This window comes from Notamacropus eugenii, chromosome 2 (genome assembly GCF_028372415.1).
Source record: "Notamacropus eugenii isolate mMacEug1 chromosome 2, mMacEug1.pri_v2, whole genome shotgun sequence".
In the NCBI taxonomy this organism is placed as follows: Eukaryota; Metazoa; Chordata; class Mammalia; order Diprotodontia; family Macropodidae; genus Notamacropus; species Notamacropus eugenii.
The window spans coordinates 177,950,333-177,965,796 of NC_092873.1; the positions used below are offsets into that span (position 1 = coordinate 177,950,333).

Genomic DNA, 15,464 nt, shown 5'->3' on the forward strand with positions numbered 1-15,464 from the left:
AAAAACTGCCAAAGGTGATTAGACTTGTAAAAGACAATTTCTAAAAATATCTTGAAAATATATCTGGTAACATGATGAGGCAGAAGTGGCTTTTTTCATGAAAAGTTAGGTAAGAGTAAGGTAGAACTTGAAGAAGCTTTAAGTTAGGTCTCATTACTACATACATCCAAAAGACTGGAAGAAATTTTTTTTTCTTCTTTTTCTTCTTTTATTCACAGTCCAGGATATTCCCATCAAAGAAAGATTAATCAAATGCTAACCATCTATCCCACTTAATGCTATCCTCCAGCCCCCTAGCTGAGACAGTTCAGATAAAATCTGCTTTCTCTAGATCATCTCTATTAAACGTATGGAATATTTTTGCAACAATCTTTTTTACGGTTTTTAGGAATGTGAAGTCACAATGTCAAAAAATGACATTAACATTAAAGGCCAAGGAAATCTAATGCCAGAGATTTTTATAACAATTTTTACTTAAAATCTTCTTTGCAATCCTCTTGTTACTTGGTGCCTGGTTTCATGATTATTTCCTGAGTACTCAGTGAGTACTAAGAGTATAAAAATCCTAAAAGATAGGGGTCACATCTTTGTAATAGAGTACACCAAATATTAAGCAACAATGATTTTCCCCTAAAGATTTTGTGTTGACTAAGCAAGTATATTTGATTTTATTGCAGTTGAATTAAATTAAATGCTTTATCTGAAACTTGGGTAACAAATACTTTTGTTTTCAAATAAATATTGAGTTTTTAGACACTGTTACATTTTCTTCTTTTTGATTTGAGAAATATATTTATTGAACTTATCTTTACCTAATCCTTGAAAATATATTAATCATAATAAAGGATAACAACAATATCATAGGTGATCTTCACAATTATTTTCATTTCTAAGCATTTTAATTTTGTCATTTTGTGCACCAGACAAATTCTAAATTTTAAGTATAGGCAAAGTATTTGGTTACTATAGGTTACTATGACCATGCAGCTTCCCATTATATTTTGGGCCACTTGCAATTTGATTCTATTAAAACCAAACACAAAATTCTACCAATAGCAACATATAATAATCTGAAAGGTCTTTTTGCTTATAGTTTTTTTTTTAAAATCAAAGATGACATGGATAGATCATTTTCCATATAGACTTTACAGTCATCTGAATTGGGAGTTTGTTAATCTTTGCTTGGTCTAGTAACCTTTTGGATGAATGTAATAATAATAATACATGCAATTTTTCCACTTTAAAAATATTTTTCCCCATTAAAATCTCAAAAATCAATCTCTCTGCTGTATTTTTAAAAGTACATTTCTTTTTTGTCACAAACTTGTTGTTACATCCATATTCAGGTCAGGTACATTTCCTCATTTTATTTTCTTATGAGCCATTTCCCTATTGAACCAACAGGAACTGAAGTGTTAAAAGTCTAAACATGATGGCTCTGTTGCTACTGATGATAACAGAAGATTACTATAGATATGCTGAAAAATACCTTCTATTTGATTTCTATTGGTGTGTCCTTTTCAATTTCAATCAGTCATTCAGTCAGTAAAAAAGCAATTAAGTGCTTACTATGTGAAAGATATTGTGTTAAGTTCTAACGATATAAAAAATGGCAAAAATAATGTCTTCCCTTGAGGAACTCAGTTTTTAACATGGAAGACAACATGTAAGCAACTATATACATACATGATAAATACCTGGTAAATGAGACAGAATCTCAGAAGGACAGCACTAACGTAAAGAGAGACCTGGTAAAATTTTTTGCACAAGGAAGCCAGCGAAGCCAAGAGGTATAGGGAGAGCATTGCAGGAATAAGGAACAGTGGTTATATATGGCACAGTATATAGAGAGGATTTAGGTATAAGAAAACTGAGAAGGCTGGAAAGGGCCAGGTTATGAAATGCTTTTAAAAGGCATTATACATTTGATCCTAAAAGTAGTAAGAAAATCACCAGTTTACGGAATGGGAATGAGTGTGTGTGTGTTTACGCATGCACAGTGAGAGAGTCCTTAGGGAGACATCCTAACTCTTTCCTTTCCCACTGCGTTGCACTCCTTTTGACTTCCTGGATTTCTCCACTATGCTCCCAGGAACCACATCACCACTGAGAAATATCATCTTGCAACATTCAATCAGCCTTGTACTCACACCTCATCAGCACCCTCTATTCTTATTGGAGGGCAGAACCATGAGCTCCAAAACCTCTGTTTAAGGAGTCCCAGGCCATTTGTCTTTTTAATTTTGACCTGGATAGAGTACTTTAACATATCTCTGTGATTTCTCAGGGAGCACTGTTTCATAAGGATTCAGTCCCTGTCAGTCTGTGGCCTTTGCCTTCATCCCTGGGTTTTAGGGAGCCAAGGATTTTAGACTGATAGTTTATGGTGTCTCCCTTGACCCCTGTACCAGTCTGGATTCATTCCTCAGTACTCTGCTTCTTTCTTTGCTATAGGGCCTTCTCTAGTGCTCTGAAGGCCATTTTCAGAGCAGACCCACTTCTATTTGCCAGTTTCTGATTCCTGTCTGCCCCACCCAGGTGGCAACTTCACTTGTTCTTTCCTATTGTAAGGAGAATCTTCTGAGCCTCAGAGGACTTTATGTCCCCACCTACCACAAGGGTGAACATCATAGGAGGTCCCTAAACAGTCTAATCACCTCTCTCTCAATGGACTTTGTTTCAGACACTGACTTCACTCCTCAGTGATTAAGCATATGTCCACAGTCTCATCCTCTTCCTACCCCTGTGGTTCTGAATTCTTTTTCCTGTCTTCTCTGGTTTCTCCTTTACTTCCAACCCAACTAATCCATCCCCTTCTAGATCTTACCCTTCCATGTGCCACTTCACTTTTACCCACAACTTCCACAGTCCTTTCTAGAATGCGTGTGTGGTCTTTGGCCACCATAACTTTTTATTTGACAAGATTATGTACATTTCAACTGAAGTCATTTCTGTACTTGGTTGGCTTCAGTGACTTTTAGTGTTCTGTGACTGCAAATCTTGAAATGCCTCACTCTCTCAAGAATTCAACTTGAAGGAAACCCAAAGGGCAATGGAAAGTCATACAGAAGATATAAACAGAATGAAAAAATATTTCCAATCAAGTACAAGATCTTCACTGACCAAGATATATGAAAGGAATGTTACAAAAATAATAGATTTCTCTGATTTACTAAGAAAGGCAGGAGGAACATCTAGAAAAAATTCTATTTAAAAATAAATAAAAATAATTAAAAACACACGGGAGCTAACTTAGCAAGACATTATTGGAATTTACAACCTCAAAGTACTTTTTATAAAAACTGACTCAAAAATTAGATATTTTCTGTTCAGGGCATATTTCTGCCAAAATATCAAAAATGACAATAACACCTATACACCAAGGAAGGGGTCCTTTCAGGGAGGTAGAAAAAAATGACAATTAATTTTAGGGGAAACTAGAAAGCAATCTGGCCTAAAATTGATTTAGAACAATGTGTTATATATATATCATATTACAGAAGAATTCCCAAAAGATGTATGACTTAAGCATAAAGTCATATGATTAAAAAATTAGTAATAGTAATAATAAAGAATAGGAGGGAGAATTATTCACAACTGTGGGTAAAAGGAAGAATTAGTAACCAAACAAGGTATAAAGCGGATCCCAAAAGATTAAAATAAATAAGATTGCTATAAAGAGTAAAATAAATATCAATCACACTAAACTAAAAAGTATTTGCATAAACAAAAATAAGAGTAGAATGGGTTGTACTGAGGGGAAATTTTTTTAACAAATATTTCTGATGAAAGTCTGATACTTCCAAAATACAGAAGAACTATTATTCTATGATCTTTATTTTCAAAATGGAATTTTTGCTTCTGGATAATGAAAAAGAGAAAAAAAAATACTATTTTTTCTACCAACTAGGAAGGTGAGGATTTTCATTATAGAGACATCATAGATTAATGTAAAAAGCTAAGGAAGTGGAATTATAAGATCTTGGTTTGGGCCCAGACTTTGCTTCTTGCTAGAGGTGTAACTGTAGGTATGTCATTTAACCTGTAGGAGTCTCAGCGTATTTTTCTGCAAACTGGAATTAATAACTTGCACTATTTACCTCATAGAGTTTTTGTGAAGAAAATACTTAAAACGTTATATAAATATAAACTATTGTTATTTTGTTGTTCCCTAAAAAAGTTAATATCTGAATCCCAACAAAATTAAAAAAAAAAATGTCAGCTACAATAAAGATGATGAAACAAACTGAATATTGAACATGATATGTGGGTATCTCTTTCAAAAAATATACTGAAAATAAAACTATTAGCTGACAAGAAACAGAATAAAAAGCCTCACTAATTTATTTGACTGAATTTTGGTAAACATTTAACAGTTTTATAATACAGAAATATTATGTTTCTCCCGGAACACTGATTTTTAAAAAATCTTTTTATGTAAACATGCATGCTAAATTCTGGAATTTATTTATTTTTCATATTTAAATGGGAGAATATGGGGAATGTTTAGTGAAAACCAAGGAGGATGAGGACAGAAAAGAGGTTTAGAAACCCTATACTATGTCAGTCTACTTCTTTGTCATTTACAATATTATTCCTTACCATCTGTATGCTATGGCATTTAAATCTGTATTAGTTATTCTATAGATCACGAGAGGTTTTCATACTGCTTTCGGTATAATGATATTCATGGTTCCAACAAAAATATGTCAATTTTGAGAAAGTCTGATCAGATGAGCACTGTTTTCCTCTTTGTTTTATCTGACTTCTTCCCAAGAGTATTTAAGTCTTTCAGCAAGCTACTGTTTTTAAGATCACAAGTTACCATTAATCAGATCTTACCTCTGCATTCAGATTATCTGCAAGGCTTTCCAAAAACTGGCTTTCAATTGGATTCTGCTGAGTAAGCAGGGTCAGGTAATGGCTGAGTTTATCATGAGTTGTTATGATTATGCCTTCCCCAAATTTATCAAATTGTGGCCTCCCAGCTCGACCAAATATCTGCATGACATCTAAAATTCCAAGGTCAACAAAGGAACCTCTTTTTGCAGCATATATCTGTGTTCCCTGGATAAAGGAAAAGTTAATAAAAATTAACATAAACACATACAAACATAATCCTGATGAGATGAATGCAGAAATTAGGCAAATACGGTAAGATTTCAAAAGTGTACTTTACCTAATCCTATCATAATCGATGATATAGTTAAATTTTATAACACATACTAGGATCTCAATGGAGAAAACTATTTAAAGTCCATAAGACCACCTAACACACAATCTTTTTCAGTGTAAACAGTTTTTATAGATTTGTTTTAAAACAGATACATATCCATGTGAGAAGGATAAGCTCTTACCTTAATGATAACAGCATGAGCAGGGAGATTGACACCCCATGCTAATGTGGCTGTACAAACAAGAACTTTGATATGTCCATGAGAAAACAAATTTTCAACCAAACTTCTGTCCTGTCGAAGCATTCCAGCATGATGAATACTAAAGCCATCTGGAAACATTTCTCGCAACTGCTTATTTCTTGATTTTTGTACCTGTGGTAGGTAAAAAAATTTTCCCCATCATTTAGTGTCACTGTTTAATGTTACATTTCTTCCCACTAAAAGTCTCTTAGAGATTTAGTGTCAGCTTTTTCAAATTACAATCAACTCTAGAATATTTAATAAAGGTAATGGTGAAGGTTTTATAAAACTGGTTAGCCTATGAAAATTTTTTATGACTGTGCCACCTGGAAAGTCTTGGAGATGGAGATAAATGAGATATACAAGGAGCTGAAAATACAGTCTATAATAAGAATTTTTAGTATTTTGATGTTTATATTCCATAACTGACACCAGCAAAAAGACAAATACAATTTTCCTGAACTGACAAATTTTAGAGAAACACCCACCAAAAACCCAGCAAAATAAAAATTAATGTGACAATGAAATATGTAAACAATACTCCAAAAGAAAAAGCAAAGCTATGAAAGAGAAAGTAATTATGATTAGGTGACCTCTGGAAGCTGCAAGAAAGGTAGCTAAATGGTGAATATGAAGCTTGCTGGGCAAATGTGAGGGACAGCCATGAAATGTCTGAATAACAGGGAAATAAGTGGTACCTGAAGAGAAAGAGCTGACTGTACAGGCAAAAATTTCATTATAATGAACTTCATAGGGCAGCCATATATGCCTTTTAGTTGAATTTTGTTGTAATGCATGTATTGCTAGAAATCATACTCCTAGTCTTCAGGCGATGGAGGCAAAGGAGAGGTGATTCCCAACCTCCCTGTAGTGAGACAATAAGTGAAAAGAAGCCTGAACCCAGTAGGGAAGAAGAGATGAGTCATATGCTCCAATCATCTCTACTATTTCAAGTTCTTATATCTGAGATCCTACTGTTTCTTTGGGGAGTCAATTTATTTTTAAAATTCTAGTAATTTAAGAACACAAATGTGAAGTTAACAAGTATTTATTAATCAGCTACTATGTGCTAGGCACTATGCTAAAGCACTGGAGGCACAAAGAAAGGCAAAATAAAACAGTCCTTGCTCTCAAGGAGCTCATAGTCTAATGGGGGAGACAACATACTAACAGCTATGTAAAAACTATTTCTGTTCCTTCTCTGTCTCTCTATACATATATAAATAAATACAAACAAAAGCTAAATTAGAGAGGAGGCACAGAAAAACTGGGAGGGAAATGCTTCTCATAACAGGTAGGTAGATAGTTTATGGATAGAGTGCTAGGCCTGGAATCAGGAAGACTTGAGTTCAAATTTGTCTTCAGACACTTACTAGCTGTGTGATCTTGCACAAGTTATTTAGCCTCAGTCTGTCTCAGTTTCCCCAATGTAAAATAAGGAAAAAAATAGCATCTATATCCCAATGAAATAATATTTGTAAAGCACTTACAGTGCCTGGCCCATAACAGGCACTATATAAATGCTATCATCCTCATCCTCATCCTCATCTAAAAGGTGGAACTTCAGCTGGGATTGGAAGGAGGCCAGAGAAGTTAAAAGGTAGAGATGACAGGGAAAGTGTTCTAGGAATGGGTAACTGCCAGGAAAAATAGTCAGGAAATAAAATTTTTTTGTGCAAGGATCAATCAGCAAGGAGGAGGCCAGTGTCACTGGATCACAAAGTACATAAGCTGTAAGAATACTGAAAGGTAGAAGGGGAGTCAAGTTATGAAGGGCTTTAAAAGGTAAAAAGAGGATTTTATATTTGATTCTTAGGTTAATAGGAAGTCACTGAATTCTACTGAAAGGGGGTTGTTGCTGTGACATGGTCAGAACTGTGTACTAGGAAGATCCTTTTAGTAGTTGACTGGGGGAAAGAATGGATGAGGAAACACTTTAGGCCAAGAGACCAATCAGAAAGTTATTACAATAGTCTCTGTGTGAAGCGATGAGGGCCGGCACCATGGTGAGAGGGTCAGACAAGAGAAGTGGAGTACAGCAGATGCTGCAGAAGCAACATCAACAGGCTTTATCACCTCACTGGATGGGGGATGAAGGAGAGTGAGAAGTGAAAGATGACACAGGTTGTAAGCCTGGGTAACTGGGAAGATGGTACTCAACAGTAAAAGGGCAATCAGAAAAAGGAGAGGGTTTGAGGGAAAAAATAATGAGCTGTTTTGGACACACGGACTTTAGAATGTCTGTGGGACATCCAGTTTAAGATGTTTACAGGTCATTGGAGACAGGAGGCTTCAGGGGCTGGATACATAGAGAGAAGATGATTAGAACACCAAGTGAATATTATAGAGGGAGAAGAGGACAATTGTAGTTAGCAAACATGACCTGGCTGAAGTTCTAGTAAAGGAGCCTGAGAAAGAGCAATCAGAAAGGGAAACTGGAGAAAGCAATGCCAAAACAAAGCTGAGGAAGGAGAGAGTATCAAGAAGAGACTGATCAACTGTGCCCAAGGCTACAGAGAGGTCAAGAAGGATTGCGAAAGGGCCATTAGTTCTGGCAATAAAAAGATCAATGATAACTTCAAAGAGAGCAATTTCAAAAGAATGATGAAGTTGAAATTTTCTTTTTTTTAAAAATTTATTTAACTTTTTTTTAAAATTTACTTATTTAACCTTTAACATTCATTTTCACAAAATTTTGGGTTCCAAATTTTCTCCCCATTTCTCCCCTCCCCCACCCCAAAACACTGAGCATTCTAATTGCCCTTATCACCAATCTGCCCTCTCTTCTAACATCCTTCCCTTCCCTTGTCCCCATCTTCTCTTTTGTCCTGTAGGGCAAGATAACTTTCTATACCCCATTACCTGTATTTCTTATTGCCTAGTAGTAAGAACAATACTTGACAGTTGTTTCTAAAACTTTGACTTCCAACTTCTCTTCATCCCTCCCTCCCCACCCATTCCCTTTGTGAAGCAAGCAATTCAATATAGGCCATATCTGTGTAGTTTTGCAAATGACTTCCATAATAGTCGTGTTGTGTAAGACTAACTATATTTCCCTCCATCCTATCTTGCCCCCCATTGCTTCTATTCTCTCTTTTGATCCTGTCCCTTCCCAAGAGTATTGACTTCAAATTCCTCCCTCCTCCCACTGCTCTCCCTTCCATCATCCCCCCCACCCTGCTTATCCCCTTATCCCCCACTTTCCTGTACTGTAAGATAGGTTTTCATACCAGAATGAGTGTGCATTTTATTCCTTCCTTTAGTGGAATGTGATGAGAGTAAACTTCATGTTCTTCTCTCACCTCCCCTCTTTTTCCCTCCCCTAAAAAGTCTTTTGCTTGCCTCTTTTATGAGAGATAATTTGCCCCATTCCATTTCTCCCTTTCTCCTCCCAATATATTTCTCTCTCACCGCTTAATTTCATTTTTTTAAGATATGATCCCATCCTCTTCAATTCACTCTGTGGTCTCGTGTGTGTGTGTGTGTGTGTGTGTGTGTGTGTGTGTGTGTGTGTGTGTGTGTGTGTGTCTGTGTGTAATCCCACCCAGTACCCAGATATTGAAAAGTTTCAAGAATTACAAATATTGTCTTTCCATGTAGGAATGTAAACAGTTCAACTTTAGTAAGTCTCTTATGACTTCTCTTTGCTGTTTACCTTTTCATGCTTCTCTTCATTCTTGTGTTTGAAAGTCAAATTTTCTTTTCAGCTCTGGTCTTTTCATCAAGAATGCTTTAAAGTCCTCTGTTTCATTGAAAGACCATTTTTTTCCCCTGAAGTATTATACTCAGTTTTGCTGGGTAGGTGATTCTTGGTTTTAGTCCTAGTTCCTTTGACTTCTAGAATATCCTATTCCTCGCCCTTCAATCCCTTAATGTAGAAGTTGCTAGATCTTGTGTTATCCTGATTGTATTTCCACAATACTTGAATTGTTTTTTTCTAGCTGCTTGCAATATTTTCTCCTTGACCAGAGAACTCTGGAATTTTGACCACAATGTTCCTAGGAGTTTCTCTTTTTGGATCTCTTTCAGGTGGTGATCAGTGGATTCCTTGAATACTTATTTTGCCCTCTGGTTCTAGAATCTCAGGGCAGTTTTCCTTGATAATTTAATGAAAGATGATGTCTAGGCTCTTTTTTTGATTATGGCTTTCAGGTAGTTCCATTGAAATTTTCTTAAAAACAAAGTGAGAGGAAGTGAAGGCACTCCACTCAAGTTGTTTACATATGAAAGGAAGAATATTATACCAGATGATACCTAGTGAGGATGGATAGGTCAAGTAAGGGTTGTTTTGTTTTTTTTTTTTTGAGGAAGTCTAGAGTTTGAGATGAAGATATGCATCTAGATTTGAAAATAGGCTACTTGACAAAATGTCAAAGCCCATGAACAAGGTCAGTTTTGGCTTAATTCACCTTAGCTCTCTTCTTCCCTTCTCTAATGTAGTACAAACTGGATATTTGCCTTAGGGATTTGGTACATTGAAAGAAACCAAATATAGGCACTATAAATACCTATTAAACGTAGAGAATTTGCTTTAAACAGATAATGAAAGCACTATTATTACTGGTTATCAACTAGACCTTAGACCTACTGTCATTGTAGTCCATCTAAGATAGTTAATTTATGACAAGGTTTTTTCACTGAGATGCAATATTTATAAGTATTGAAATAATCATTATCATTTGAAAAGTCATCAATCTCTTTTCCATATTTCCAAGTATAAAGGATCTTTTAGAACATATTACAGTTATTTTAGGTAAACACGGAGACGTTGTCAAAATTTTACAATCTGTGAGACTCCTAGAATTTTTAATCTACTATATGAATGCAACAGAAATAATTTAAATAAAATATCACATCTTCGTATTCTTTTACTTCCACAGGGAAAAAAATACAATGACTTACACAAACTGAATTTTACCCAGATTCATCGTGTATATGTAAGGAAATTCATATACATAGGAATGTATATGAATAGGTAAGAAGAACAAAATGTAAGGAGAGAAAAAAAGCTAACTCCATGTCCTGTTCCTCTCTCACTGCAAATTACTCAATCTGAAAATAATTGAAAATTTGGAATATTCAGAGCATCCACAAAATTGTCTAAATATCCTAAAAGTATTCATAGTAGAAAAGTACAGTTTCTAGCTCTACAAATTAAATCCGATAGGGACTCAATGAAAAATTAGTAGAAAATTATTCTGATTAGTAATATTTTACTTGCAATTTGAATTTACAATGCAATTTGAAATACTGACGTGTTAAGAAATATAATGAGAAACCAAGATTTATTCTGCAAAGAGATAAGAAATTATTTAGAAATAAAAAAACTTATTATAAATTTCCCTGTAAAAATTATATTAGAACTTCAGCTTATCTTAATTTCTATTTTTTTAGAACTCTATTATTTCATTGTAGGCAACTCCATTTATCAATGAAAATCAGCAACTGCTGACCAATAAAGAGTATTGAAGAGCTGCCTGCAGGTATCAAGAGGCTTTTTGGGTCTCTCTCTAGAGTCTTCCCTTTAATTCAACACTTCTAATATTATTATATGGATCTTGTATACACAAGATATAAAATCCTGCCTACTAAAACTATCAAACACATTTATGTAATGAATGTGTTTCAAAACATTTCAACATAATTATGTAGCTCTTTTCTCCACAACAATTTTGTTCCCATTTCACAGCTAAGGAAAATAAAGTTCAGAAAAAGTTTAAGTAACCTAATCTGCCCAGGGTCACATGGGTTTTATGGGTTGAAGCCAGGATTTGATCTTAGCATACTTTCCATGGAAGGCAGTGTGATGAAGAACAGACAAACTGCTAAAATTAGAGATGGGAGCGCCTAGTTCAAATCCTGCCCCCGAAGCTCACTTACTGTACGACCACAGGTCTGCCAATTCATACCACTGAGCCTGACTGACCTCATCTGTAAAACAGGAATAACAATCACACCCACCACAGGGGACTGTTGTGAAAGTCAAAGAAGATAATATGTAGGATACTATAAAATAAATGTTAAAACTATTATTACAAGAATGCCATATTACTTGCAATATAAAAAGACCAAAATCTAGTTTTAACCAGCTTTCCAAGTTCTATAATATGCTACAGAAATACATTTAGTAAATTGAAACTATAAACTTAACTTCATTCTGTAGCAGCATGCATTTATATCAACCTCCACTAAAACTCTAAGGAGAAAGCTATGGTATGTATATACTACTAAGCAAGCTAGAAAGGCTTTAAATATAGGCTGAGTAAGTAACTGGATTTCAGCTGTCTAAAAGAGCATGATTAAGTTTGGAGAGCCTCACTACCAGTGGGCTTGGAGAATGATGAATTATTTGACCACAACTCTTGAAAACTGTTTGATAAGTTATAGCAAAAAGTGAAGGTTTTAAAAAATGGCTCTGGTGATAGGTCTTTCATCTGCCCTGATTCTAGAGAAGTTTGTCACCAGATAGAAAGTCAACAAGCAGGGGTGCTAGAGCAAGCCTGAAGCTATGACAGCCAACTTTTAAATTTTCAGTGTGGCCATTTGAACCTCAGAATTTAGCAAACACTACAAAACAGGGCTGGATTCACTGTTTTGTTGAGTGTCTAGACTTAAGAAAGTGATGGACAAACTGTTAATAATGCAGATTAAACTTAAAACTGTGTCCTATGTGGGACAAGAAGTTTTTCTTTTTTCTTTTTGTTTTCTGGGGGCGGGGAGGAAGATGGAAGAAGATGGGGTAAAGTGACATTAAAAAATTAAGACAAAGATGAGAGGGAGAAAGAGGTAAAGAAAAAGGGAAAGGGGGACAGAAGGAGGGAGGAGAGAGAGGGGGAAGGTGGGGAATGCTTAGATTTAGAGTTAGAAATAATCTTAGCATCCTTAGTGGTTCGTTATCAGTCTAACCTCCTCTTTACTGAGGAGGAAACTGAGAAGTAACTTGCTCAGGGTCACACAGTTAATAAGCATCTGAGGTAGGATTTGAACTTAAGAGTCTTTCTGACTCCCAGGAGGATGCTGCAACCACTATACTTTGGGTTGCAGTGAAAACCAGTATCATAATGAAGATTTGGTCTTTGAATCAGAAGATCTTGACTCTTGGCCAGCAGTGTAAATTGTCACTAAGAGATTACAAAGATGAAAGGTGTATGTGGCATGATCAACTCTGAAGATGACACAAAGCTGGAATGGACAGATGACATATATGGCAGAATAAGTATCCAAAAATATTTTTTCCCTTGTCATTTAAAAATACTCATGTTGATATTGTTAGTTTTGACATTACTTTCATTTCTAACTATGTCGCTCCCCACTCCTAACTCAGAGTCACTCTCCATAATAAAGAATAAAAAAGGAGAGAAAAAAATTCACCAAAATTAACCAATTGACATTGCTCCCATTCTGGTACTGGGACTCACAAGCTCATACCTAAGCTGTTGCAATAGTCTAATGATTTTAAAACCTTGTGTAACCTGGCCCCTTCCTGCCTTTTCTGTTCTCTTATACTTACTACCTTCCCCATGTCCATGAAATCTGTGATCCAGTAATGTCCTTGCTGGTCCTCACACAACACCCCCATCCCTGAACTCTGGGTGCTTTCACTGGCTGTTTCCCAGGTCTAGAATATCTTCCTTCATCATCTCCACTTTCAGGCCTCCCTAGTCTCTTTCCAGTTCTAGCTACCTTCTTACTCTCAGTGTCTCTCCTTTGAAATTATCTTCAATTTATCCTAAATACTTCTTTTTACATAGTAGATTGCTATGACCTACTTGAGAGCAAGGACTGTTCTCTTTTGTCTTTCTTTATATCTTCGGTGCTTTGCCTAGCACCTACTAAGTACTTAATAAAGGCTTGCCAATTTGACAGTTAGATACCATATGAAAAACCCATAGTTCCCTACCTCTACAAAACAGGAAGAGAAGCACATTCTGCCTTCTCTTCTTCAGAGACAAACTTGGACATGATAATTACATAGAATTTCAATTTAATTTAAAATCTCATAAGTATGTTCAAAATATCAACCTCAATTAATCAACCAACTGGTAAACATTTATTAACTGACTACTATGTATCACCACTGGGAATACACTTCCTCCTTATCTTGCTTCCTCCCCTGCCGTGAGCTGTACCAGAAGCCACCTGGGATGGGTGGGAAGGAAAAAGACTACTACCTGGGGGATTCGACCTTTGTGTCTGCTACTTTGCCTGGGCTCCCTCACTATTCACAGGGTTTGAATGAGTTTCATTCTGATGTGTTGGAGGCCCATCAAGTCTTAACATATACTCTGTCCCTACTTTCTAAGATTCTCCAGGCCTTATCATAAGCCTTGTCTGTTCCTTAGCAGTTATCTTAACTACTAAGAAACCTAACAACCTCCGAGTCTTGCCATCCATCTCATCACTGTACTCTTGCCTTTCTTGTTCTGCAGATGACCTTTTAAAATATGTTTTCTCAACTAGAGTAGGAGTTCCTTGAGAGTAAAGACTGTCTAGTTTTTGTCTCAACTCTGACTTTCTACAATGCTGCTTTAGCCCTATTAAATTTCCTGGTTCCATCATACTATCTGTGGTATCCTCAGGTTATATCTGTGTTCTTTTCTTCTACCAAACTTCTTGACTGCATCACACAATCTAGAAACAGATTACCACTAACACAACTGTAAGCTATTAACAACCATATGAAAGAATGCTCCAAATCACTAATAATAAATGAAACACAAATCAAAACAACCTTGAAGTTTTTACCTCATACTTTGCAAATCAGCAAGGATGATATAAGATGGAAACAGTTAATGTTAGAAGGGTTATGGGACAAAGAAATCAAAATTATCTATAGTCATATAAAAATTCTCTAAATCACAATTGATCAAAGAAATACAAATTAAAATAACTCTGAGGTACCATCTCACACCTGTAAGATTTGCCAATATAACAAAAAAAGAAATTGTTGGATATTGGAGGGGATGTGGGAAAACTGCAACACTAATGCACTGTTGGTGGAATTGTAAACTTATTCAACCATTCTGGAGAGCAATTTGGAAGTATGCCCAAAGAGCTATATAACTGTGCATACCCTTTGATCCAGCAATACCATTGCTAAGTCTATATCCCAAAGACATAAAAAAAAGGAAAAGGAACTACATGTACAAAAATATTTATAGACGTTCTTTTTTTGTGGTAGCTAAGAATAGGAAATCAAAGGGATGTCCATAAATTGGGAGAGGGCTAAATAAGCTGTGGTACATGGCTGTAGTAGAATATTATTCTGCTATAAGAAAATGACAAGCAGGATGATTTTAGAAAACCCTAGAAAGACTTAAATGAACTGATGCACAGTGAAGTAAAATAGAACCAGAAGAACATTGTACACAATAACAGTAAAACTGTGCAATGAAGAACTGTGAATGATTTAGCTATTCTCAGCAATGTGGTGATCCAAAGGACTAATGGTGAAGCACACTGCCTCCAGAGAAAGAACTGAAATGGTTTGAATACAGACTAAAGAATGCTATTTTTCACTTCTTTCATTATTTTCCTTTTCTTTGAGCCTTCTTATACACAATGACTAACAGGGAAGTGCTTTACATAAAACACTTCCCTGTTAGTCATTTTGTCATGAGTCAACCTATATCATACTGCTTACAGTTTTAGAGAAGTGAGAGGGCAGAGAAGGAAAGAGGGATAGAATTTGGAACTCAAAACTTTGTACTCTGGTGGAGCTGTGAACCACTATGAAAAGCAGTTTGGAAGTATGCAAATAAAAGAACTAAAATACTCTATGAACTAGAGGTCTACTACTAGGCTTATACCCCAAGGAGGCCATAGATTCTTTAAAATTAATTAATTTGTTTTCAGTTTTCAGCAATCACTACCCTAAGTCTTAACTTTTCTCCCCCTCTCTCTACCCTCCCTCCTCGAGACAGCACAAAATCTTATATGGGTTCTGCACATACATTCTTATTAAACACATTTTCACATTAGTCATGTTGCATAGAGGAATTAAAATAAATGGGAGAAAGCATGAGAAAAACCAAAATAAAACAAAAC

General features: G+C 35.6%; 1 protein-coding gene across 4 annotated transcripts in view; it reads right to left on the reverse strand.

The window, feature by feature from the left end:
* Positions 1 to 15,464, reverse strand: part of ASCC3 (activating signal cointegrator 1 complex subunit 3) — a 400,644-nt gene that overhangs the window by 176,885 nt on the left and 208,295 nt on the right. For all 4 annotated transcript variants that reach the window (XM_072642929.1, XM_072642932.1, XM_072642930.1 and 1 more), the window contains 2 exons: positions 5,358 to 5,549; positions 4,843 to 5,067 (listed from right to left, as the gene is read on the reverse strand). In XM_072642929.1, the coding sequence (XP_072499030.1) occupies positions 4,843 to 5,067; positions 5,358 to 5,549 (417 nt within the window). The remainder of the gene's footprint in view (positions 1 to 4,842; positions 5,068 to 5,357; positions 5,550 to 15,464) is intronic.